Source organism: Spea bombifrons, chromosome 5 (genome assembly GCF_027358695.1).
Source record: "Spea bombifrons isolate aSpeBom1 chromosome 5, aSpeBom1.2.pri, whole genome shotgun sequence".
Lineage (NCBI taxonomy): Eukaryota > Metazoa > Chordata > Amphibia > Anura > Pelobatidae > Spea > Spea bombifrons.
In genome coordinates, this window is record NC_071091.1 from 2,110,804 (window position 1) to 2,138,298 (window position 27,495).

At 41.2% G+C, this 27,495-nt stretch overlaps 1 protein-coding gene across 1 annotated transcript; it reads right to left on the reverse strand.

Annotated features, from left to right (window-relative positions):
- Positions 1 to 226: 226 nt before the first annotated feature.
- Positions 227 to 27,130, reverse strand: TMIE (transmembrane inner ear). The gene is made up of 4 exons (XM_053467151.1): positions 26,940 to 27,130; positions 13,388 to 13,505; positions 3,501 to 3,650; positions 227 to 674 (listed from the first exon to the last, which is right to left on the reverse strand). Exons 1-4 carry the CDS (start codon positions 27,039 to 27,041, stop codon positions 568 to 570), a joined length of 477 nt encoding a protein of 158 aa, XP_053323126.1. The 5' UTR covers positions 27,042 to 27,130; the 3' UTR covers positions 227 to 567.
- Between the last annotated feature and the right edge of the window lie 365 nt (positions 27,131 to 27,495).

Genomic DNA, 27,495 nt, shown 5'->3' on the forward strand with positions numbered 1-27,495 from the left:
AGTAATAAATATAAACTTTCTGGACCTCAGAGAGGTCTTCTTCTGCTCTACCAATCCAGTACCAATCATATACATTTCTTAGCAATAAATTGTAAAATCTCATAAAACAAAAACTGGAAAAAAACCCTGCCCTCCCCCAAAACGTGCCGTTAACCATAACCCTTAACCCTAAGTACCCCTGCAGCCTTTGGACATGTAAGTAAAAGACTTAGGGAGAGATTAATGTCGTAACAAAAAAAAATATTTATCAAAGAAAATCGCCCACCAACAATGATGAGAATTATAATAATTCTTCCAGAATAGAAAACATTTATATGATCGTACACAAAGGCTTCAGACACAAAGAACCAGAAAAACATAAAATGTCCATATTAAAAATGAAACAAAAATATAGAATCTTTTCACCTCCTCAGGTCACACTTTGTATTAAAACCAAATTACAAGCGAATGAAGGAGGACATTTTAACTGGGGGGGGGGTAGTGACGGCAATAAACAGAAACTGGAAATGAAGACGAAGAAGGAAAGGAAGAAAAAGAAAAGGCGGAATAGAAGCAGAACGGAAACGTCTAATTCGCCGGGTGAACCATCTCATCTTCTTCTCTGAGGACCGGCAAAGACCGGTGAGGTTTAGACTGGACTTGGCCAGAAAGAGTTTGAAGATTTTCAGAAGAGCCTGAGGAAAGAAAGCAAGAAGAGATAAGAAGAGACGGTTAAAAAAAGGCAGGAAAGAGGAGAAAGTAACAGAGCGATAGGGAGTTTTGCGTTGCAGTCGTAAAAAACATGGCGGAAGGAACAATTATCCTGGAGATATCTGCGGGGTCTACTGAGACGGACCACCTGCTGTAACGACTCGAACCTTAATCAGTCGTTGGTCTCGTCTTAGATTCAGGAGCCGGATGTCTATCCCATGCATGTTTAATCCCCTCACTGTATTACCCTCTACCACTTCTGCTGGGAGGCTGTTCCATTTATCTACAACCCTCTCGGTGGGGGACAGAGTTGGCTATCTTTCTGTCTTTCAGTTAGGGTGGTCTCATTAACCCCTTTTCCCCCAGAATTACTTACTGTGCAAGTGATTCCTCTCTGTAAAACAGGGGGCCCATTAACTCACAGACGGAATCTGTTGTACATCCCACATGCTGCAGGGGAAAATGGCTGATGTGGTCCCTTGAGGTGGGCCGGTCGACTCTGATTTAACTATACCTTATACAGGGCTGGCTGAGCCCTTCCTGCATTAGCAGCTCCCAGGGTCGGTCCTTCTTAATGCACAAACAAGTTCTCCTATCATATTTCTTAGTTTAATTATTTTTAAAGATTTAGTTAAAATATATATATATTTGTCCCTGCTTACATGTCTTACACTGGACAAGCAGCTATTAGCCCCCTACTACCTCAGCCTGAGAGCCGCTCCATGCACATACTGCCTTTTTGTGTACATTTTCATTTCCTAAATAATTACTGAGTGAAGCCAGATTTTCATTCAGTTATCTGATTGCGGGAGCGATGAGGTGCAGGAACTGATAAAAAAAAAAAAGTAATCTCGGTCACTAACCTTTGTAATTTTATGTCACATAGAGGCGATATAAAAATATGATGGGGGTTCAGTAAACCAGTGAGAGGTCTGTAGGGCGATCGCATTCAGCCATTTTCCAGGAAATACTCATATTACTGACTGACAGATTTTAAGTGCTGCCCCCTGCAGTATGTGGGGTGTATGAGCACAGAGAAGGGAATCAGTCTCTGTGTTATACCTCCTACACCCTGCGGGGGGCAGCACTTTACCGATGCCAGTCAGTAATGTGTGAAATCCACACGTGTCCTAGAGAAAATGGCTGAACGTGGTCATCCTAGGCCGCTATTGGCTCAAAGGGAAGGAAACAGGAAAGAGGGGTATATGCAGAGTAAAGAGGGAGCACAAGGTGGGAAAGAGGGACGTTGTCAAAGGAGAAAGGGGGGCAGGGGAGGAGAGAGGACCACGGAAATTCGGGGGCTAAGCTGAATAGGGCCACATGGGAGGTATGATAAGATATATTTTTTAGTCCATTATTATGTTATCCCTTCAGCTTGAACATGTAAAAAGGTTTATATTTTTTTCAACTTTTTTTCATCAAAATCCTTAAAAATGTTGCAGCAACCTCCCTCTATTTCCTCCCCAACATGCCCTTATCCTTATTAGTCTGCCTTTTACGAGATTCCATCTGTTTCTGACCATGCGACGTACGTAGGGCATGAACCTGTAATATAACTCATACAGGGACTTTGTGGTGATCTATGCATGCGCGGTAATTTTATTGAATACCAACAATTGAAATAACAAATGAGTAGAAAATCGTTCTTTTTTCTGAAAAACACTGAGATTTCTCTGTTAATTTGTCAGAATGAAACTGGCCCTGCGGTTAATCAGAAGCACACAAGGCCCTGAAGTATTAATGATAAAAAGTAAATTCTAGCAATTAAAATGAAATATTGACCTTGGAGCTTCTTGCCAGGAATATGACATCAAATTACGAATTAATTGAATATTGTCATAATTATTAATTTGTTGACATTCTATAAAGCTTTTTTTTTTCTATTTGATTACTTTTGGAATTTTTCGAGTGTATGCAAGCTTGTAGGCAACTCACAAAGTCATGAATCTATGAGTTATCTGCGGTATTCCAGAAAAAGGACCCAGTCAAGCCAATAAAGGCTGCAAAATACCCTTCTAACACTGGGGGGCGCTGCTGTGCAGGAGTATATTACCACGCGCCCATCCAGCCACGGGATATTTTGTATTATAGGGGCATGACGTTATGATGAAATACTTTAAATTTTTTGTTTATTTTTATTTTTGATGGCTCCTTGAGGGCCTTGAGGGCTTTGTGGATCATCATTGGATGGGCTCTTAAAAGGTAAGATATTCCCTACAGTTTGCACGCAAAGGGTGCTTGGATGGACCACATCTTGACTTAGAGGAAGAGGGAATGGTTTTTTCTTTACACTTAACCTCTCCCTTTCCACAGGGCACAAACTGGGGTCCATACCCCTCCAAATAGTTTTTTATGTATCTTACATGGTGTCACCACAATAAGCATGTGTGTAGGGGAGCACAATTGTCCCTCTTTTCTCATGAGTTTTTAAAATGTGTATTGTGAGGGGTGTTTTAATACTTTATGAGTTTCAGGAAAGGACATACAGTTTCCTATAAACCTTTCATGCCCTCTCCTGAAACAAGCAAAATTTAAAGTTGCAGGATCTCACAAAGATCTCACAAATGAGTTCATGTGTGAGTTGCTTTGCACATGGTGGTGTGTGGATGGAGTCCTGTCTAGTCAGTTGAGTTAACCCTTAACCCGACTGACCGCTCAAAGTCATAAAAGACTTCCCAAATAATAATCCTTTAATTACCCATCACACAGATTCTAATGTTCTAATAATGTGACTCTTCATTATGACAATACGTCAATATAATTACTTTAAATAAAAAAAATAAAAGCATTAATAGCGCCGGCAGGATTACCTCCGGGGATTTCCGTGAGCTCATTTAATGGTGGAACGCTCTCCAGTTTGTCGGCATACTGCTTCCCAGCCTGGCGCTGCGCGTAGCGAGCCTCGATTTCCTTCTTGGTTCTCGGAATCCGGCATTTGAAGATGCAGCAGAGAGTGATGACTTCATGAAAAAGTCAGAAAGCACAAGATCAGCTTTTACAATAAAGATATTCTATTACAAATGATTTTTATTTTAAGCTGCTACGTAAATTGTTGCCGCTATATAAATAAAAGATAATAATAAAAATGTAATATTTTTTTTATCTATTTGTCCCCCCTCCTAGTAAAGTAAAACATTCTTACGTTACATCTAAGCCTCCGACCCTCTAATTTTAGATTCTAAATTCAATTTAAATGAATTATGTTTTTCTGGATCCTGAATTAGGGAAATTATCAAGAAAAATGTCATTCAAGAATCAACCACCTTAGCCTATCATTAACCCTGCTGCAAGTATATTCCTTCCTCTAGACAAAAGCAATTTGTACAGTAAGGGGAGAAATAACTATGATATAGCCAGAGAACACATCAGCAGACCTCCAAAGTGTTCCTTTTTAAGCCAAAAAATCCCTGTGCCCCGGTAGATGACTGGTGATTTATGATAATAGAGGTGATGTACAAAATCTTTTCTACTTTTTTGATTGTCTTATTCAGCCTTAACTAATAAATACCCACATATATTAAGCTCGGCTCAGACGCTGTTCTACCTCCAGTACACCAGATGGCGCAGGTACCCGCAGTCCGGCAATGAGCAGGTTTGGCCCGAGTTATCTCCCGATACAGAATGAAACCCTAACTGTGTCCCGTCTGCTGTTATTTTATACGGACTGAAAACGGTTTAACTTAGTTATTATTAGTAAATAGATCGTACGCTGTTAGTGTGAGCTCAGTCACTGGAGAATAACTGAACAGAATAACCGCACGGAACACATTCCTTTTAAGCATCTTCTATTTCATTTGAAATGTTATTTCAATGGAGGAAAAATATTAAAGAGTCTGAAACTAGAGGGCCTGAGGTTTAGATGGAATGGAAGGAAGTTTTACTTTACAGAGAGGGTGGTAGATAAGTGGAGCATCCTCCCAGCAGAGGTGGTAGAGGGTAATACAGTGAGGGTATTAAACATGCGCGGGATAGACATACGGCTCCTGAATCTAAGACGAGACCAACGACTGATTAAGGTTTGAGTCGTTACAGCAGGAGAAACGGGCGACTAGACGGGGGCCGGATGGGGCCGATCTGCCGGCAGGTTCTGCTTTTTATCTAAAGTTTGCGGTTTACCAGTTGCCTTGGTAACGATTATATTAAATTAACAATTAAATAAATAATGTGTTTATCGCTAGCTAATGACTTCTCTATCTTAATAAACTTGAGTTCCAAGGAGATGGGTTTACCAGCCAGTCACAGCGTTACCCCCCCCCCCCCCGTCTCTGCCGTCGGGGGAATTCAACTAATGTATAAAGTAAATTTACGTCTTTAAATGCAGCAAAGTAATTCTTCCCGCTAACCATCCGCGGCCCGTTCTGTAAAATGAGCCGCATGTAACGTACGGCAACAGATTGCGAGCGGAGTAATAGATTTAGACGCCAATACGGTGATGGGGGAGAGGGACGTTGGAAACAGATGCCATTGTTTTTATTATCAATGTAAATGATTTCTAGATTGCATGCAGAGCGGCGCTTCTGAGAATGACCCCCCCTGCCCCCCCCGAAGAAACGGGCTCCTCGAGAGTAAAACTGGAAACATGACAACGCGAAGCGACTGGAAAGCGAAACGCGTCTGCACAATGAAATGCAGGGGAAGTAAATGCACTTAGAAATTCATTCATTCCAGTCTAGGCCATGGCACTGGGCTACGCTTTTCAAGGTCCTGTTCCACTTACTGCTGAATTTAACACTTTTATTAGTAAAAAGACGTTCACTTAAAAACTGCTGTTAAAGGGAAACGCCAGCCGTCATAGGATGTTTAATATATATGACAGCCGGGAGGTCCAATTAAATGCTTGTGTTGTCCCCCCAAGCAAAAGCATTTGGGGGGCATCTGTCCCTTTTCAGCCCTCCAGCTATTAATTACAAAGTACTTTAATATGCATTCTTTGTTCCGGAGGCTGTCTGTCCCTTTAATAATCATTATGCCCCCCCTTTACCAAAACTTGCATTTATTATGTTTTTATTGGAAATGATTTATTTGATCCAGAGTCTCGGGGCGAAGCTCTGCTTTCCTGGGTCTCCAGGTCGGTCTTCTCCTTCCCCCCTTTCAATGTTAACCCATTTAATGCTGTCTGGTGCTAGCCTCGCTCATCCGCGCTGCTTATACTACCGCTAACTATTCACCTTACGTGTAATGGCTATCCCTCCCCCACTCTTTGAAGCTGAAGATGTGGTTCCTGCCCCAAAGAGCTAGCAATCTAATTTGAGAATATAAAAAGAAGAAGTCAAACATAGGAAAGGCCTAAATTTGATAATAAAAAGTATCCAAATGTATAGCCCCCCCCTTTAGCAACTACTTTTGTGGGCTACAACTCCCATCTCTCCAATCAATGGGGGGGCACTCATGATGTCACAGTCAGGTATTTCTCCCAGCATGCTAGCCTGCGGGTCTCACATTAGATCCGCCAGCATCATACTGTTAGGTTACTAAAGTAGCAAGCCGCCGTATTGGCCGCCTCTGCGTCATGTGACACGCATCCCCCGTAAAAATATTAACAAGTCAAAATATGACATCATTCAAGAATTATTTCTGGGAGGCGTTTGGAAATTGTAACTGCTACAATCGGTTACGACGACATCATTAAATTCAGCAGAGTAAGTGGGACAGCAGCTTAAGTCAGATAATGAGATACATTTCTGCTTATCCTTCGTTTACATGAAACGAAATCATTTACTCCTGCGCCCCCTCCTTGTACTACGAAGGGTCAACTTTCTTAATTGCCTTATTTACTTCAGAAAAGAACCTGCGCAAGAGGCTATTAGCGGACTCTTGCAGAGCCGGTCCTGTCGCAATATTAATACAAAGCTCTGGATTAGACTAAACTGGGGAGAAAAAAAAAATCCCATTAAGAAAATGGCTTTGAGTCTCTGGGAATCGATCCGCTCTGTGTAAGTAAGACGGAAAAAAAAAAAACCCCGAGCGGATTCAGTCATTAGCGGGAAAGCTCGGCGTCCGCGGAATATATTTTATTTCACCGTCGTAATAATAATAACCCGAAAGGAAGCGTTCATTGATAAATTCTGTGGAGCGGGGCAGCAAGGAAACTGCATTAACGATCATTTTTGTTACACAAATATAAACAAATCCCAGTAATGCCCATGGACAGACGTATATTGGTCATGTGCATGCGCAGAAGCCCCTGCTTGTTAGAGGTGCTGTTCTCCATAGACGTTTTTTTTAAGATTTATTACGCACTAATACGGAATGCATGTTAAAAAGGCTTTTATCTTTTTTTTCAAAATAACATCATTTTCCTGACTTTAGGGCCTAGTGGTCCTATTATGATCTTAAGGCCCTAATGGGGCAGTCTTTAGGTTTGTAAAGAGCCGTAAGATTTCTGATGGGGTTCCTTCTGAAATCCAAGATTTTGGAGAGTTTCCGCGGGAATTTGTGGCCAATCAACCAGTGGAGTGTTTGTGAGGTCAGACGCTGATGTTGGACGAGACGCCAACATCAGGGTGAGGTCAGGGTTCTGTGCGGCCAATCAAGTTCTTCCCCCCCAAACTCATCCAACCATGTCTTCATTTCCTAACATCATGTGCTCTGTAGAACTTATGATGTAAGACTTCTCCACACCTGGAAACTTCCCAGGGTGCACTACCCGGAGCTCTCCCTCTTCTGGGGGAGTGGCTTCATAAGTGGGTGGCGCCCTTACAAAAAAAAATGCTGCCGTTTTTCTGAAGTAATACTGCAGTTTTTTGGACATGAAAAAACTGCAATACTGCACTTTTACTGCACTTTTACTGCATTTGTATTGCACTGTACTGCAGTTATTTTTGTAAGGAAGTACAAATGCAATAAAGCTACAGCACATTGAAGAGCAACTGTAGGTTTGCAATATAAAAAAAAGTGTGGTAAATGTGCAGTAACACTGCAGTACAGTGAAGTACAAATGCAGTAAAAGTGCAGTAAATGTGCAGTATTGCAGTTTTTTCATGTCCAAAAAATAGCAGTATTACTTCAGAAAAAACTGCAGTAATTTTTAGTAAGGGCGGGGCTAGACATTGGGCTCATGGGTTAGCCTTGGGTGAAGGCAGGGTGAAGTACTGGAATATCGTACCGTTGTGCTTCTCTTCACCATCCAAACTCCACCAAACAAGCCTTATACAAGTCTCAAGTTGAACGATCAAGAGCGAGACCTCTTAAAGAAAAGTGAGCGTGACTGTTGGTGTAGCTGTTTCTTAGCCACAGCTGTGCTATTGTATCCTGGCCAGAAATCCTCAGATTTTGATGCCGAAAATCCAAAAAGGCATTCGGAGACAAAAAAACAGATGATGTCCCAGGACACCAGGACTCTAAATCACAACTTTAGTTGACAGCTTGGTTTGCTCATTTGACCACAAGGCTCTTCAGTTGTCGTGTTGTTGTGAAGCTTTGTGTACTCAAATTATGTTGTGAAGGCACCTCATCCAAAGTCTGTGTTGTTATTTTGTTTTGGGGTCCAAAGAGCAGTTATAGGCATTCTTAAAAACTTTCTAAACGTGCTTAACTATTAAGCCAGTTGTAGAGATCGTATGTAGTGATTTGCGAAATGTGTTACCCAAGTGGCTCTAATACTGGCCCTCATGAATTGTCATTATTTAAAGATGTACTTAATTGAGTCACCTGCATTCAAGCAGGGATTTCAACCGTACCAGATTGGTACCAAAAACACCAGATGGTAATCTTATACTGTATATGATGACAGTTAGGTAAGTAGGAAGGAGTCAGTTCCAGACTGTGTGACACTTAGAATCTACCCCTTCACCCTGAGACTGGGGCAAAAACCCTGAGAGTTCCCTTGTATGGCTGTGGGGCTGAGTTTAGATGTCTTCATATAAGTAGCATCGTTCTACGTGAGAAGGATTCCCAAAACGTATGTGATGCGTACTTGAAAAATAAAACAGCCCAGTGGAATTTAAGATAAGATTGTCTTATTATGATTGAATTAGAAGATTCATACAAATGTTACCGTGTGAGCATGTTAATGACCTCATAATGCGGTAACATTTACAGAAGCCCATGATTGACTGAAGGCTGTGCCCCATATCATATGTAATCATCCCTGACAACAGTCAGAAATATACCAGGAGAGTCCTGACGGCCAGGCGTATAGGTGTTAGATGCTGACTGTTGATATCCAGTTTAGTGGGGCTGCCAGTAGGTTAGTATGCTGGGGGCCATACATGATGAAAAGGGGGAGGAGCTTCCTATGACTTCATAATGTCACCCATTGTGATCGAAAGTGCAACCGACATTGCGCAGCCTGACCAGCGGTGTCCAGACGTACGACCGCTTCCATGTCGCTGTCTCCTTTCTCGCAGCTCAGCTTCTTCTCCTGCCTTTTCTGTCTTCTTTCTTTACCCACTTCTCCCCGGTATCCGTGTCATTAACCTTGCCTCCCGGAGCACTTCCCCCAAAATGGCAGAGCCTCCGGCACACCCTCTCCCTCGACAGGAGGAACAGGGGAGAGGCTGTCCCCGTGGCTCTGCCCTTTTTGCAGAAGTACTCCGCGAGGCCAGAATAATGCAGTCAGCTTTGCGGGAAAAGATGGGTGCAACAACCAATAGGGGAGAAGAAGTGCCCAGTGGCTCCACCCACTTGAGGAAGTGCTCTGGGAGGCCTGGTTAATGGAGCAGATAGTGGGGAGAAGCAGCCGATGAAAGAAGAGGCAAGAGAAGAAGTGGAGGTGCGGGAAAGGAGAAAGGGACATGGAAGTGGTCAATGGAAAACGTAGGGAGACATTGACAGAGAGAATGAATGAGAATGTGAGAGAGCATGAACGAGAGTATGAAAGACTGTAAATGAGTGCGAGAGAGTGTGAGAGGATGAGAGAGCGTGAGGTGAGTGGCAATGAATTTCACATTCAAATAAAAAGGGACCTCTGAATTTCATTCCAACCGAAAGGGCCATTTTGGTCCATTAGCACAAGTCTACTAAGTATGTCTGTTATGAGTAAGTTTCTCAGGGCTTTTTTGTTGTCATAAAAAACTATTTTTTCGTTAAGATCTCTAGTTTGGAACCGTTTGGCTCCAGTAAGTACCCCCTGTGGCTCAACGATCTCATCTTTGGCGACTGGGGCAGCTTGATGCAAAAAAAACACTTCTGTGACATCATACCGCTGCTTGTACGCATACCAAGGAACTCTCTGGATCTCGCCAGAATGCTCCAGAAATGAGAGCCGATTACCAGCCCTCCCCGCCATCCTCAAATACTTTAGTGACCCAGCATTTTCATTCGAAAAATTACAAATAAAAGTTAAACACAAGGGCGATTTATTATTAGACATTTATTTTACATTTCTGTTATCTATAAAACTCTAACTAAAAACAAAGGAAGACATAAAACAATGATATCTCACAATATTTATATAAAAGAACAGCCAAAACATCCTGTTCTTCGGATTCGTAAAAGGTTTTAAAGGATGTGAATCCGGGCAAATGATGCAGCTTGTGAAACAATGAACTCTCTACATGCTTGTTCTAATTTAAACAAAAAGATGAAATAGGCATAGATTAAGCCCGGTCTTCAGAAAACATTTTTTTCTTTTAATTGAACCTATTCCATTGTTTTGCGCTAGCGAAATATTTTGTTACTGCGGGTATGATTTTACGATGTGTTTTTGTTGCCATCTACAGGCAAAGAGCTGTATTACACCAGCTGCTTTATGTGTTTTATCCTCATTGCTTTGGATTCTTTTTTATTTGTAATCTATGGCTCTCTTTTACATACCGATACATATGAATTTGCCTTTACATACCCCGCAAGGCAATACTTTTTGGGGGAAGTAACAGTCTTTATGTGTCACCGATCATTTTAAGTGGACCTTGCTTTGTGCGCCACTATATAGACAAAAGTATTGGGACGCACCTCTTAATTATTGGAATCAGGGTTTGGGTCCCTTACTTCCAGTGAAGGAAGATCTTAATGCTTCAGCATATAATAAACATCTTGGACAATGTCATGCTTCCAGCTTTGTGGGACCAGTTTGAGGAGGGCCCTTTTCTATTCCAGCATGACTGCGTTTCCCACAGAAACTCCCCAAAATCTTGTGGAAAGCCTTCCCAGGAGAGCGGAAGCCGTTATAGCTGAAAAAGGGGGACCAACTTCATATTAATGTCTGTGTATTTAGAATGTGATGTCATCAAAGTCCAAGTGTCCCAATACGTTTGCCCATATAGTGTATTTAGTGTCAGTGTATGTTGTTGGATAGTGTGATGATGTCAGCATGTGTGTGTCTGTTACTTTATGGAGTTTGAGTGTAGAGATGTTAGTGTATGGTGTAAGCATGAATGTGTGTCTGTTGGTATTTGGTTTTAGCATTTGTGTGAGTGTTAGTGTGTGGTGTTCGGTGAGTATGTAAACATGTACAGTATGTTATTATATGGTGTTAGTGAGAGTGTGTTAGTCTTTGGTGTTAGCGTGTGTGTGGATGTCAGTGTGTGGTGTTATCTTGGATGTGTGTGCATCAGTGTATTGTTTTACAGCATGTAAGTGTATGTTAGTGTATGGTGTTGGCATGAGTGTGTGTGTCTGTTAGTATTTGGTGCTCGCATGTCTTGCGCAGGTGTCAGCGCATGGTGTTATTATGGTTGTGTCACCTCATTGTGTTGGAGTGTCAGGGGTGAACTTAGTGTTATTGGTGCCAGGGAGGAGTAGGAGACACAATGTGTGTGTAAATGTATTGTGTAAGAGTGAGTGGGTGTCAGTATGTATGAATATTAGTTATGGAGGGTGTCCAAGAAATATCACTAACCTTAGGGTCACTCTTGCTCTCATATGTGTGCTGATTATAAGGTAGAGGTGGGGTGGGTAAATGGGGTGGGTAATGGGGTGGGTAAATGGGGTGGGTAATGGGGTGGGTAAATGGGGTGGGTAATGGGGTGGGCATCGGACGGGTTGATGTGAGGGACATCGGGCCCCAGACTTTAAGTCTGTAATGGGCCCCAAGAATTCTGATGGCAGCCCTGCTTCTCACATCCTTTTACACAAGCAATCACTTCCTATACTCCAATCAATCCTCCCTCTCCTCCCTCCCCAACTTCACTTCGGATTATGAATTTAACTATACATTATACAGGGCATCTCGCTGATTTATCTATACATTATACAGAGCATCCAGATGATTAAACTATGCATTATACAGGGGCCGGCTCACTGATTTATCTATACATTATACAGGGGCCGGTCACTGATTTATCTATACATTATACAGGGGCCGGTCACTGATGTATCTATACATTATACAGGGGCCGGTCACTGATTTATCTATACATTATACAGGGGGCCGGCTCGCTGATTTAACTATACATTATACAGGGCATCTCACTGATTTATCTATACATTATACAGAGCATCCAGATGATTAAACTATGCATTATACAGGGGCCGGCTCACTGATTTATCTATACATTATACAGGGGGCCGGTCACTGATTTATCTATACATTATACAGGGGCCGGTCACTGATGTATCTATACATTATACAGGGGGCCGGCTCGCTGATTTAACTATACATTATACAGAGCATCCAGATGATTTAACTATACATTATACAGGGGCCGGTCACTGATTTATCTATACATTATACAGGGGGCCGGCTCGCTGATTTAACTATACATTATACAGGGGGCCGGTCACTGATTTATCTATACATTATACAGGGGCCAGTCACTGATTTAACTATACATTATACAGGGGCCGGTCACTGATTTATCTATACATTATACAGGGGGCCGGTCACTGATTTATCTATACATTATACAGGGGCCGGTCGCTGATTTATCTATACATTATACAGGGGGCCGGTCGCTGATTTATCTATACATTATACAGGGGCCGGTCACTGATTTATCTATACATTATACAGGGGCCAGTCACTGATTTAACTATACATTATACAGGGGGCCGACTCACTGATTTATCTATACATTATACAGGGGGCCGGCTCGCTGATTTATCTATACATTATACAGGGGCCGGTCACTGATTTATCTATACATTATACAGGGCGGGCTCACTGATTTATCTATACATTATACAGGGGCCGGTCACTGATTTATCTGTACATTATACAGGGGGCTGGCTCACTGATTTATCTATACATTATACAGGGGGCGGTCACTGATTTATCTATACATTATACAGGGGGCCGGTCACTGATTTATCTATAAATTATACAGGGGGCCAGTCACTGATTTATCTATACATTATACAGGGGCCAGTCACTGATTTAACTATACATTATACAGGGCATCTCGCTGATTTAACCAGCGCTACATTTTCTGCAGCTTTGTGGGGTTGGCCCTTCATGGTTCGGATAAAATGTAAACATAGAACACAATATGCGCGCATGGCCAGGAAAAGGTCCTCAGGTTAAAGATAATCAGCAGGAGAGCAAAATATTACAACGATTATTACATTATTGCTATTTTATATGTTTTTTTCGCGAGTACAGATCCTCATTTCCGTGTTTTGTACATCCAGACTCCACGACCTGGCATTTCGCTATAAATCTGTGCAGCTGAAACATTGTATCTGGTTTTCTATGAAACCGGAATAATTAGAGTAACTGCAGGAAGTTCCGCGAGTATTCCCAGCAAATCGCAAATCAGGTCCACAAAATAATGACGTTAATATTCATAATCAGTATTCTTAATGAAATGTAACTTACTGACTCCCAGAACAAAGATGGCAAAGACTCCGATAACTTGCCAGAGACGAAGGCCCCAGAAAACCACCGTCTCGGACGTCACGGGATCCGGCTTCTTTTTGGGCGGCTCTGTGGGCGCCTGGAGCGAGAAGCAGATTTTTTAATTTAGAGCTTTTATTTTTAGCTGTTTTTCGACCCAACATTAGTATCCGCGTGAGAGCTGAACATGCGTGTACTCTGTATGGGCCAAAACCATGATGTCAGGTTCTCTGGCTTTACTTTAGAGGTTCTTTCAGCCCCTTCAAAAGTCCCGAGGTGGAGATCTGACCTCTCCTAATGCTTCCTCCTTTGAGTGCTGGGCCCACCAAGATTTAGCGAGTGCTGACTTATGATGTCATAGCCCAGCGCCCCGCAGTATATGACATGCGGAACACTAGGAAGTAACTGTTGGAGAGGGGCTACAACGACCTCCACTCGGATACACTCAGGGGAGGAAGGTTAAGAAACATGGGGGGCATCCTTATCCTTAATGGTCAAAACCCATAATAAAGAGAAAGATATACTTAATATTTCATTCTACAGAGCTGTGGAATATGATGGCGCTATATAAAAACAATAAATACATAATAATAATAATTCAAAGCCTGTGATGTAACTTGAGACCAGGTCTAAAATGAATACATGATGTAAGTGTGAATCGCTGTAATCTGAGTCTACATAAAATGATAATTGATGTATTATGAGAGGACATACAAGGTGAACCCAACGTTCCCTTAATGTTTCCTTAAGTATCAAAATTCAAATGAAAAAATACTCAAATAATTCATAACAAATAATACAATTAAAATAATGGCGGGGTTATGGTCTTATCCATTTATATTTTTTAAACCGGACTCGTGCGAAAGAATGCGATTGTACTTTGATAATTGGCCGTTCCAGACACTTCTTTAACCTCATTTTATGCTAAAAACCACTCTGTTAAATTGAAATAATTAAATATAATTAAAAATAATTAAATGGGTGAATTTGGGAAAGAAACCCAAATTTAGGGAACAATCTCAGGAACATACCCCTCCCCCCATCATTTGAAATGGTCAAAAGGGGGTAATTTTGTACTGGGGATGTGGTGAGAGGCAGGAAAGATTGCTACTCTTATGATATACACATAAGGTGAATTTTTAATATATATATATATAATTTTAATCTGTGAACATAATTTAGTTCAATTTGGCGTATTTAACTGTGAAATGTAATATTTTGGAATATTACTTATTTAATGGGAAAACTGGACACTTTTTTCCAGCAAATAAGACCAATATTGCAAAACAAAATGGTTACTATTGCCTCTCTGGAACTCAAATGTCTAACGTTATAGAAACATTTGCATTTGTATTTTATATTATTATTGTATAGCAATCAGCAGTCGTGTATAAACAGGTACAGAACGAGCTATAATTCCGCAAGCCGACCTTACGCATCGCAAACTGAAGAATCGGACATCGAACCTATAGATCCCGGTCTGTGCCGGAGACAATGTATAGATATACTTCAGTGACATGTGACTGCCATCTAGTGGCCAAACTAATTAATGCATCCATTGATGGCCATAAGGTGGCTACAGGTGGTTTTAAGGATATCATTATTATTATTATTATTTATTGATTTATATAGCGCCGTCATATTCCATGTCTCTGTACAGTAGTTAGACAGGATATCAAGTAGTGCATCACATAACAATTTACACAGAACTAAAAGGCGAGTAGGACCTGCTCGAAAGAGCCTACAATCTAGAATTAGCAGGAATGTTATAGAATCCTCGGGTGCCCCGGTCTGAATGTCATTAGTGTGCTATAAACACAGCTTTTGCAGTGTTACCATTTTTAGTGCAAAACGTCAAAACTTATCATATTACTACAGCAACTAATTAAAAACCTGGACTGTCTGTCAAAAAACAGGACTGTTGGGTGGTATGCAATCAGCAGGAACACTCTTTTGGCCCCTATGATTCAAAATAATTTTTTAAACTTTTAATATATATTTTCCCTATTTTAGGCAAACTAAATTAAAATTATTTTTCATTATTAATTATTATTTATTTTTTAATTAAATATATTCTTAATGGGAATTGCAAAGCTGATCTTCATGGGAAAATATTATCTTGACAATATAAGCCATTTCAGTAACATTTTTACAAATTATTGGGTTATTTTACAAATATTAAAATATTTCTTGTAGAAATATCGTGACGGGATGCAGATAATTATGAAATATAACATATAATATGATTTTTCCGTTCCAATTGGCCCGTTCCTCCGGGCTTTATCGTCATTTCTTAAATCCGGCCGCCAGTCGGGCTTCATGTTTTTAATCACAATTGTAAATTTGATATGAATAGGGCTTTTCTCTAGTGATTCCCTCGCACTCGGCCAAGTGGGTAACTCTGCGGAATGTCACATTTCACAATCTCGCTTTTTATACTTTCCCTCCCAACTAAACATTTCACAGAAGTTTGTAAACCCTGGAAACGCGACCTCTGCGCCGGAGCACAAAGATAAGTAGTGTTGTAACGAGAGATTTCACTTGGCTCCGAGTGCTGCCTGGCAAAGAAAATGTCTTCCAGGGAGACGAAACATAATGTAAATATTCAGAGAAACAGAAAACAAACAGAAAAAACCTGGCAGCCCCTCGTTTCATCGCGTTGTAAAAAATATATATATATAATCTTTGAAAATTCTCATTTTCTGTAATTTCATGCAATTATGGTGTCCTGGATTCTGTACGTCATTTTAAGCCTGTAAACAAAGTATTGAATCTGTCGGGAGCGATGTACAGACATAGTATTTGGCCAAAATCAATCAATTATTAGTTTTACAAACAGATTAGAAATAATTATCACCATAATAAAAGATGAAGGTAAACAGCTATTCAAAAAATAAGAAAAAAAAATAAAAAAATAAGCAAATTTTTAACACATTATTTGGAAATTTTAAATTTTTTTTTTAGATTTTACAATTCTAGACAATAACTACACCTAATATGGTATTTGTATCATATTATTTGTACACTATGTGGTTACCACGGGAACGGCCATCTTTACTTCCTGTTCTTAGGATCTACAGGGTTATCCCTCCGCATTAAGTTGTCTCAATCTCTGCTGATTGTTGCTGATTGGTTGAAGCGGCCTTTGTAAGGGAGAGAATTTAAGAACGTATTTCTAAATAAGGAGAGGTAGACTCCCTAATAAGTATTATAAGTAATATAAAGATAAGGCTTTTATATATATATATATATATATATATATGTGTCCTTTTAAGACAGTAACGTATCCTAGGCCTAGGGCAGTGGGTCCAGTGGGCTGCGTTTCCCCGCCACAAAACGGGGGACAGGCCTTCATAGACCCCGGCCGATGATAGCGATGGCGGAAATACGAGAAAACAGAACCTCCCCCTACCCTGCTTGAACCTTTCTGGTCACAACGGTCAGCCGGCTGAAAGTTCAAGTATCATGAGAACACGACGAGAAAAATGAGGAAGTTTTAGTTAGAATGCCAAAAATTGCCCCAAAAACAAAACCTGAACGCCCGAAAATGGATTTGTGTGGTGGACATGAGTGACGTTACTACTGAGCAGAAATGGTATTTCCATGAATGTTTTAGCGGGCAGAAAAAAAGGACATTTTCCACTCTGGCTTCCCGAATCAATAAATCACTGAAATACGAGGTAAAAGTGTGAGTTATACGCGGACTTGTCTTATATTAAAAAAAATAATAATAAGGCCGATCTCCTTTTTTTCATTTGGAAATTTCGATTTTCTTTGATATCCCTTCAACAAACAACAGGCTGCGCAGAACGGGGGGGGGAACATTTACCGAAAACAGAGAAAGACCCGGGTTTTCAAACCGTTTTGGAACGACGTTCTCTCCAAAAAGACGAGATACTTATAATGAATTAAAAAAAGAGAGCGTTCGTGGCGCCATCGGCGAAGCTCGATACCGAAGAACATGATTTTATTTACAGGAAAATCCGAATCTCTTACGGTTTGAAGAGCGTTGGGTTTTTTTTAAAGGTTTTTTAAGTTTTTTTTTTAGTCCTCCTCTAAGCAATTTTCCAATATAAAATTCATGAACTCTTTCGACAATATTGACTTTATTTCCCTTACAAATGTAAAGTTAATTTGGCTTGCGTTTGACCTTGACGTTTGGAAGCGGAAAGGTTTGCCCGTACCGGCGGCGGCGGCCGTTTTATGAGGACTCGACGGGCTGGAGTTGGTTCGTTATTTTTGTTGGCGGCCTGAAGTCGAAGTAAAGAGCCGGTGCTTTGTCCCGCATAGTCTTGGGCGTTGATACGACTCTTTGGCTTGGAATCCGAAGATAACTTCTGGAGAATTCTCCTCGCATGAAGTAACTGAGTTGTATCTGTTGTAGGTTTTCGGGAAATGTATTATTCCTGGTTTATTGGCCAGAACGACACACGTTTGCGATCAATTCTACATTTTTTTTTTTTTTTTTTTATAAATACCGGTATTTACTTAATATTATTAATAACCCCTTGCTCTGTATACAGTATTGTCAGTCGGGGACAAAACCTGGTTTTATCTCATTTTATCCCAATAAACTCCTTTATCTGCAGACCTGGAGCCGCCGGTGCTGTCGGTCATGTGATATTTTGGGTGCCTTTCTCAGCTCAAACACCACACTGAGCTGATGCTTTATGGCGAAGCTAATGAAGTCCATTCCTCCATAGGTTATTAGTCAGAGACTGTGGTTGGGTGATTAAGACTGAGCCGTTCTATTGTTTCCCACAGGCAGTATGATAAGGAGTCGGGGGGTTATTCTAGATTATATTTTTAGAAATATTAAATTTAATCAGATACTAGCATTTAAAAAAAAAAGAATTTCCCTTTTGCACAAAAGACGAGGTCTGAAATAAATAAACTGAACCGGGGCCCAAGATTCACGATGATAGCACTTCATGGACTGCAGTCTGCCCTTTTCTAGAGGATTGTAGCGGATTCACTCAGTAATAATCTCCCGGAACAGCCTGAAAAGATGATTCTTCTCCATGTCCGTTCCAGACCCCTGCCTGACCCTGACTCTCTGCCGCCCGCCCTGGCCATGTCCTGTTATTTGATTATACGCTGCCTGATCCTTGGATACTTCGGACGTTTATCATCTGGCCTCCTTCGATACATTGTAGCATTTCCCGATGTAAAGATTCCATTAACCCCCGACGCAACCCAGCGTGATGAGGCAGAGACGCCATTTAATGGAGTTTATCCGGGGAAAGCAGGCGGCGCCCGGCATTCACCACCTTCTAGCGCCTTCTATCTCCTAATTAATGGATCATCCAACAAAAGACAAAATGACTGGATATTTTTTCCATAGACGAAAAGCCATCTGCTGTCATCAAAAGGGACGTCGAAAGATTAGATACGTAAAGAGTTAAAGACGTTTACACTAATCCTTCACAATCCTACATTGCGTGATCTCATAACATACGGTAGACGGGATTGGCCAGCCTCTAATTATCAGCAATTATGGCGTCTCTGGAGTCTCCGTCTCAACTGATCCTACCATTTAACCCCGTAGAGTTAAACCAGGTCCACCTGCTGTGAAAATACCTAAACAGCTTCATTCTCCAGTGAAGGTTGTTGGAAACACCGGTCTCGTCTTAGATTCAGGAGCCGTATGTCTATCCCATGCATGTTTAAATCCCCTCACTGTATTACCCTCTACCACTTCTACTGGGAGGCTGTTCCATTTGTCCACCGCCCTTTCGGTAAAGTAAAACATCCTCACATTCCATCCCTAATTTTACAATCCTGAAGATCTCATCACACAGTGGGATCAGGGTAGAATTCGGTGTTCATTAAAGAACCCATTGTACATCGCCACGGAATATGACGTTGCTATATAAACAGATAAATAATAAGAAAATAATAGCTCCTATATTATGTGAAATTACCTTTTCTGTTCGATTAAAAAAGCAATATGAAATGTAAATGTTACTAAAATTAAAAGTAACGGATAATATATCGGCAGAAATGTAACTTCATTTATCTACTGTGACGCTCAGAGAAGCTTCGTAACTTCAGCCCCTACAGAGCGTTATCAACGTTCATTTCTGCTTTAAGTAAAATAATAAAAGAAAAGAATGGGTTAAAACGTCGCGTGTGTTCAGAACGCGGATTTTTAGACATCAGAGCTCATTTTCCGAGGCTTCAGTTCCATTAGATCTCGGAATTGTGTAACGATAGCGGAATAACGAAGGCTGAATAAATCAGTTATACGCAGCTAGAAAGCTTTGTCTGGAGTCCGGAGTTACTTGAAACCCTCAAAAAAGGGATTTTTACTCCATTAATGGCTGCTTAACCCATTACTGAGCGCAGGCACCGCCATGGTCCGCGTGAGTCGGGATATCGGTTTATAATATGCTTTCCCAAACAAAAACAACGGCGTTTACGTCTGGCGCCCTTTATAAATTGAATTTAGAGATCTATTACTGTATGTGGTGCCTGCAGCTCTTATGGCTGTATCCGTAACGGGTGAGCTCGGCACGGGGTCACCTACAGAACACCTGCCAATATATGTGTGTGTGTGCGTATGTATGTGTAGATATGTGTGTGTGTAGATGTGTGTGTGTGTGTGTATGTATGTGTAGATATGTGTGTGTGTGTATGTATGTGTAGATATGTGTGTGTGTGCGTATGTATGTGTAGATATGTGTGTGTGTGTGTGTATGTGTAGATATGTGTATGTATGTGTGTGTAGATATGTGTGTGTATGTATGTGTAGATGTGTGTGTGTGTGTGTGTGTATGCAGGGGCGGGCTGGGCCGGGGGGCAGGGGGGCAATTGCCCCCCAGGCCGCCCTAAATCCGGGCCGGTGGGCCGGACGGACGACCGGCAGACAGGCATTCAATGCGGCTGCGGCCGCAAAGTTAAAAACTAAGCGGCCGCGAGCAGGATTGAATGCGGCCGTCATGCGTACCTGGCGGGGGAGGGAGGGGGGACGGTCCGCCCCGGCTGCCGCTCATCTGAGGGGTGCCACCATGCCGGCACGCCTCCAGAAACGGTGCGCGCGGCAACAACACTGAAGCCACGCCCAACATTTTCCGCGCTCAGTGCACCGGAAGGAAAGGAAGAAGAAGAAGTAGAAGAAGAGGAGGAAGAGGAAACGTGAGAGTGAAAGAAGAAAAGGTAGGAGAGAGTGGATTAGTAAGTGTGTGAGAGTGATGGGTGTTATGCTGAATGTAAGTGTGTGAGAGTGATGGGTGTTATGCTAAATGTACGTGTGTGAGAGTGATGGGTGTTATGCTGAATGTAAGTGTGTGAGAGTGATGGGTGTTATGCTAAATGTAAGTGTGTGTGAGAGTGATGGGTGTTATGCTAAATGTAAGTGTGTGAGAGTGATGGGTGTTATGCTGAATGTAAGTGTGTGAGAGTGATGGGTGTTATGCTAAATGTAAGTGTGTGAGAGTGATGGGTGTTATGCTGAATGTAAGTGTGTGAGAGTGATGGGTATTATGCTAAATGTACGTGTGTGAGAGTGATGGGTGTTATGCTGAATGTACGTGTGTGAGAGTGATGGGTGTTATGCTGAATGTAAGTGTGTGAGAGTGATGGGTGTTATGCTAAATGTACGTGTGTGAGAGTGATGGGTGTTATGCTGAATGTAAGTGTGTGAGAGTGATGGGTGTTATGCTAAATGTAAGTGTGTGTGAGAGTGATGGGTGTTATGCTAAATGTAAGTGTGTGAGAGTGATGGGTGTTATGCTAAATGTAAGTGTGTGAGAGTGATGGGTGTTATGCTAAATGTACGTGTGTGAGAGTGATGGGTGTTATGCTGAATGTAAGTGTGTGAGAGTGATGGGTGTTATGCTAAATGTAAGTGTGTGAGAGTGATGGGTGTTATGCTGAATGTAAGTGTGTGAGAGTGATGGGTATTATGCTAAATGTACGTGTGTGAGAGTGATGGGTGTTATGCTGAATGTACGTGTGTGAGAGTGATGGGTGTTATGCTGAATGTACGTGTGTGAGAGTGATGGGTGTTATGCTGAATGTAAGTGTGTGAGAGTGATGGGTGTTATGCTGAATGTAAGTGTGTGAGAGTGATGGGTGTTATGCTGAATGTAAGTGTGTGAGAGTGATGGGTGTTATGCTGAATGTTTGTGAATGAGGGTTTCAGATGTGTAAGTGTTGGAGGATAGCTTGGCATAGGGAGTCCGTAATCACATTCCTTTCATGCCCAGATTCCAGCATGTAGTGGCTGCCTAGGCATGATAGGAGTGTGATTGCTGTTATAAATTATTTTTTGGTCCAACTTCGGTGTGTTAACACTTATTGGACAGAATAATTCAATGACAGTATTAATATATATATATATATATATATATATATATATAATTGCAAACAGCAATCACACTCCTATCATGCTAAGTCAGCCAGCACATGCTAGAACCTGGGCATGATAGAATTGTGATTGTTGTTACATATATATATGTGTATATATATATATATATATATATGTATATGTGTTAATATTATTGTTGATTTTTTTGTCTAATTTTGGTGTTACTTTTAATAAAGTATTTTAAAGTTTTTTTTTTTGGTTTTTTTTTTTCAGTTTTGGCCAAGTGAATGCTGAATTTTTAGTTTCAGTCCAGAATTTTCATTTCGGTGCATCACTACTATATACTATGCCAGTCACTAAAGTGGTAAGCCTACACCACATCAATGTTTGGCTTAGTATATAGTGATAGGGGTTGTCAGTGTCTGGCTCAATGTATAGGCACACATAATGATAACAGTTATGCTGTACCCCTGTCAATGTTTGCCTAACCATAGAAACTATGCAGTTTTAAAGTGTGTATGGGGGGGGGGTGCCACATACAGGGTCTGCCACAGGTGCCAAATACTCTAGGTACGCCCCTGCATCATGCGGCTGTCAGACCCAACGGCCATGCCTCAGCTCCTCTTCCCACGTCTTAAAAGGGGTGAGATGAAGAGCTGAGGCATGCGGTGTTTGCACGCCGGCCACTTTAATTTCATTAGGCACTGGTGGAGTGACTGCCGCACGACGCCACTTTCAATGTCGCTCGCAGCCGCTTTGATGGTGCAATGGGCCAGTTGACTAGACTTGCCCCCCAGGCCTTAGGCTGCCAGCCCTCCCCTGTGTGTATGTATGTGTAGATATATGTGTGTGTGTATGTATGTGTGTGTACATATGTGTGTGTGTGTGTATGTATGTGTAGATATGTGTGTGTGTGTGTATGTATGTGTAGATATGTGTGTGTGTATGTATGTATGTGTAGATATGTGTGTGTGTGTATGTATGTGTAGATATGTGTGTGTATGTATGTGTAGATATGTGTGTGTGTATGTATGTGTAGATGTGTGTGTGTGTGTATGTATGTGTACATATGTGTGTGTGTGTATGTGTACATATGTGTGTGTGTGTGTATGTATGTGTAGATATGTGTGTGTGTATGTATGTGTACATATGTGTGTGTGTGTGTATGTGTAGATATGTGTGTGTGTGTGTGTGCGCGCGCATGTATGTGTAGATATGTGTGTGTGTGTATGTATGTGTACATATGTGTGTGTGTGTGTGCGCGCATGTATGTGTACATGTGTGTGTGTGCGTATGATGTGTAGATATGTGTGTGTGCGTATGATGTGTAGATATGTGTGTGTGTGTGTGTGTATGTATGTGTAGATATGTGTGTGTATATGTATGTGTAGATATGTGTGTGTGTATGTATGTGTAGATATGTGTGTATGTGTAGATATGTGTGTGTGTGTAGATATGTGTGTGTGTGTGTATGTATGTGTAGATATGTGTGTGTGTGTATGTATGTGTAGATGTGTGTGTGTATGTATGTGTAGATATGTGTGTGTGTGTATGTATGTGTAGATATGTGTGTGTGTGTATGTGTGTGTGGATATGTGTGTGTGTGTATGTATGTGTAGATATGTGTGTGTGTGTGTATGTGTGTGTAGATATGTGTGTGTGTGTGTGTGTGTGTATATATGTGTGTGTGTGTGTATGTATGTGTAGATGTGTGTGTGTGTGTGTGTGTGAATGGGCCCAAGAGGATCTTAATCCAAGACTAAGGATGATAAAAGAGGTGACCTTGTAGGACCATCCAAAAAACATCTTTACTGCTAGGAGGAGAGTTGTCGGCTTTTTTGAAATATATATGAAATATAAAATATAAATAAATATATTTTTTCAAATATAAAAATATGAATAAATGAAGTCATTTTGCTTGAATTCCTGGTCGAGCGATTGGTTGGTCTTTAGGAAAAATCGGTAAGAACGTGTTTATCGTAAAAAGAAATTAAAAAAAAGAAAGAAATCAAATCAATGAATAGAATTTGAAGATATGTGGGGAAATGTCACTAAATTCGAAATCTTGACAGCGGCGAAGAAACAAAGCCCCCTCCGGACGCCCTGTGCGGTGACGCCGCGTGACGCCGCCTCGTTATTCCATTATATAAAAAAAAATCCTTTATAGATCGGAATCCGACCTTGAAACGCGCTCTCAAAAAGTAGCAGAATGTGCGTTTGGCTGTGAAAACGATCCGCGCGGAGGAGCTGGCGGTTAATCACCCGTGAAGTTGGAGCGCTGATCCGCCATTATCGCGTTAGGCGGGGGCCACGCAGATTTACACCTTCCTGCTGCCCGGACGGCTACGGTTATAGTCGGCCCATTAATAAATGTTACCGGCCATTAACTTCCACGCAGTGATTATTGGAGGATTTAATCGCGAAGGTCAGCGCCTGGACCTGCCGGAAATCCCTGAGTCTATAGAGAAATGAGAAACACAGAACCTGCTGGCAGATCGGCCCCATTCGGCCCCCGTCGCCCGTTTCTGCTGTAACGACTCGAACCTTAATCGGTCGTTGGTCTCGTCTTAGATTCAGGAGCCGTTTGTCTATCCCATCCAGTAAAGAGTTTTTATCTCTATTTAGAATGTTCTTCACGGTTGAGGCGCGGAGACGTCGAGGCTCCTCACCTGCGCATGGAATTGTGTCCCGTCTTGTAACAACATTGCAAGCATTTATATGTAACTTTTTTCAGACTTTCCACATTTTTGGGCTCTATACACTAAATATAGTGGTGTCTATAGATTAAAGGGACACCCCAGCCATCACGTACACTCTATTGCATGTGACAGTGTGGGTGTCTCCTTTATTTCCCTTGTAGATGCATGGAGAGGGTTCTACGGGGCAGGGGCGGAATAGGACCAAGGAGAGTTGTAGAGCGGCAGCGACTTGCACTAATGATGGGAGAGGGAGAAAGTGAGAGACAGCGCGTGTGTAAATATGGAAGTGTATTGTGTTATTTTAGGTGAGTGGGTTAGTGTACGGTGTTAGCATGTGTTAGTGTATGGTGTGTGTTGGGATTGTGTGTTTCTGTATGGCAGTAGAGTGCGTGTGTTGGTATTTGGTGTCAGTATGTGTGTTGGTGAGTGGGTTAGTGTATGGTGTTAGCATGTGTTACTGTATGGTGTGTGTGTTGGGATTGTGTGTTTCTGTATGGCAGTAGAGTGCGTATGTTGGTATTTGGTGTTAGTATGTGTGTTGGTGAGTGTAAGTGTATGGTGTCAGCGTGAGTGTGTGTAACCACGCATGGAGTGAACCTAGGTGGTGAGGAGAGACATAGTGTGTGATTGGTGTTTGAGTGAGTTTGTGTGTGAGTATGCGTGTGCTTTGGTTACAAGAGAAGGAGGCCACCAAAGGAAATCTCGCACCCAGACTCGTAGTCCAGGCACGATGGCTCACCAAAAATCTAAGGCCGCACTAACCGGAGGGACTGGTCTTCTTGGCCAAAGCCTGCAGTATTTCTAAGAGGGGGACCACTGAGGTCTCCAAAGAGAGATGAGATCCAAAAGGCGTCACCAACTCATCCACCAAAAATAGATCTTCTTGGATCCGACTAACTGACATTTTCATTGAAAAACCATCTATTCAGTGACCGCGTTGCCATGCGCTAAATATAATACAAAAAACATACAAATATTTTCAAAATGACCTCTCGTTGGCACAAAAAGATTGCGCAATACGTGTAAAAAATGCACAGGCTGGGCAAATGGCAAAGGGCTTTGGGTAACAAAGAGGGACTGGCCAGAATGAACAGTGACAATTGGGAGGTATTATACATGCTTCTTTCCTCTTTATAATGCATTTGAGATATAGCTGTAAGCAAACATAAGAGTAAAAATCATTTCACAAGCCTAAATTAACCCTTTGCTGGTATCCCTGGGTTAAACCAGAGAACTCGGGGTCACTGAAGTTTCTTATTCTTTTATTAAATTTATAATAAATCTTAAATTCCGGAGATCGCTCATAAAAGGGATCCTTTATTTCTTACATTTAATGATTCTATGGGACAGAGATATTTGAGTCAAATTAAAGCAGCGACTATTTTCTAAGTCAGGATTTAACCCTTTCAGGAGAGCAAAACCACAGCCGAAGGAATTCATGTAATCCGGCTGCTTTTTATCGCTTTTTAATGTATTTAAAAAATGGTATTTGACATATAAACCACATATAACAAAAACAAAGGAAAGGGAGCTTAGAGTTAATAAGTTACAATGTTGCAATCCTAAAAGTCTGTACTACAAAAAAAGAAAATATCCAAACCAAAAAAATAAAAAATCAATTTTTAAATAAAAATTTGATTTTAATTTTAATTAAAAATAAAATACAACTTTAAATGAAAAAAAATAAAAAACAATATAAAAAAATTAAAAAAAATAGAATAAAAGACAAGGAGAGTGAAATATGGAGTAATTGGCAGGTGCATTGTATTGGTTTCCATGGTGATTGCTTATTATTTTTTATTTTCTCCCTTGATTACCTTTTGTAAATATGATACTTTGTATCTTTTTTACATTTATACATCAAATATGAAAAGCAAGTCTGAAATAAACTAAAATCCAATTAAATTTTGGGCGTTTATTTCAACGAAGCCTCTCCTGGGTTAGTTTATTTTCTGAGTAGAAATCCAGAAATTCAGTTAAAAGTTATAAAAATGAAAAAGCGTGTAACCATTGCATGGCCAGAGGGAAGTGCAACAAATATAACACCAGTTAGTGATTTAACCTGATATTTACCAAAAACATAAAGAACCACCAGAAATGGGCCAAGTTTGGGAAACCCAATCCCTGTGCATGTTGCAAATTGTAGAGCATCAACAATCATTCCACCGGTTTCCATGGTGATTTCTCCACATTTACAACCTTTTCCCAGAGTCGCTGTTATAACACAGAATTTGCCGGCACATCGGCCCCATTCGGCCCCCCGTCTAGTCGCCCGTTTCTCCTGCTGTAACGACTCAAACCTTAATCAGTCGTTGGTCTCGTCTTAGATTCAGGAGCCGTATGTCTATCCCATGCATGTTTAAATCCCCTCGCTGTATTACCCTCTACCACTTCTGCTGGGAGGCTGTTCCACTTATCTACCAAGTTCTTGGTAAATAAATAAAACAACCTCCCATCAGAAGCATATAATTTACACGGATCCCGCAACCCCTAGGCATAATTTTCCCAAAAGGTCTCTTCTTACCTGAACTAGCTGGCAATGCGAAGATCCCAAGGACGTGAATATTAGAATCATCAGCGTCCTTAGAGGTAGAAATAATAGAGAGCGGCTCGACTCGCACGCCATCTTCCTCTTTCTCTGTTACAGCCTCTCCCTCTGTCTCTGACCACTGAAGAAGGACCAGGCAGGCCAGCTGATTGATAGCCAGCTAGCCACTGACTGCCTGTCCACGGCGTGTCTGTATATCATCGGGCGGCAGAGAGTTCTAGACCAACTGTGACAGCAGCGAGAGGCTTCCCATGGGGATAATTAATTAATGAGACCCGGTGTCATTTACACTCCGCGCAAGAGAGCAGGGGGTGGGGGCAGATCCACGGCGGGGCATACAATAATATAATATGTCCAGAAAAAAAAAAAAGAAATGCTCGTTAATTATTATAATAATTTTTTTAATATAATGTTATTAATGTTAATTTAAAACAATTTATTTAGGCTATCCTTTTTTTAACTCTTCTATATACATACAATTTTTAAAAAAAGCATTACAAAAATATATATATATATTTTTTTCCCCCTTTTT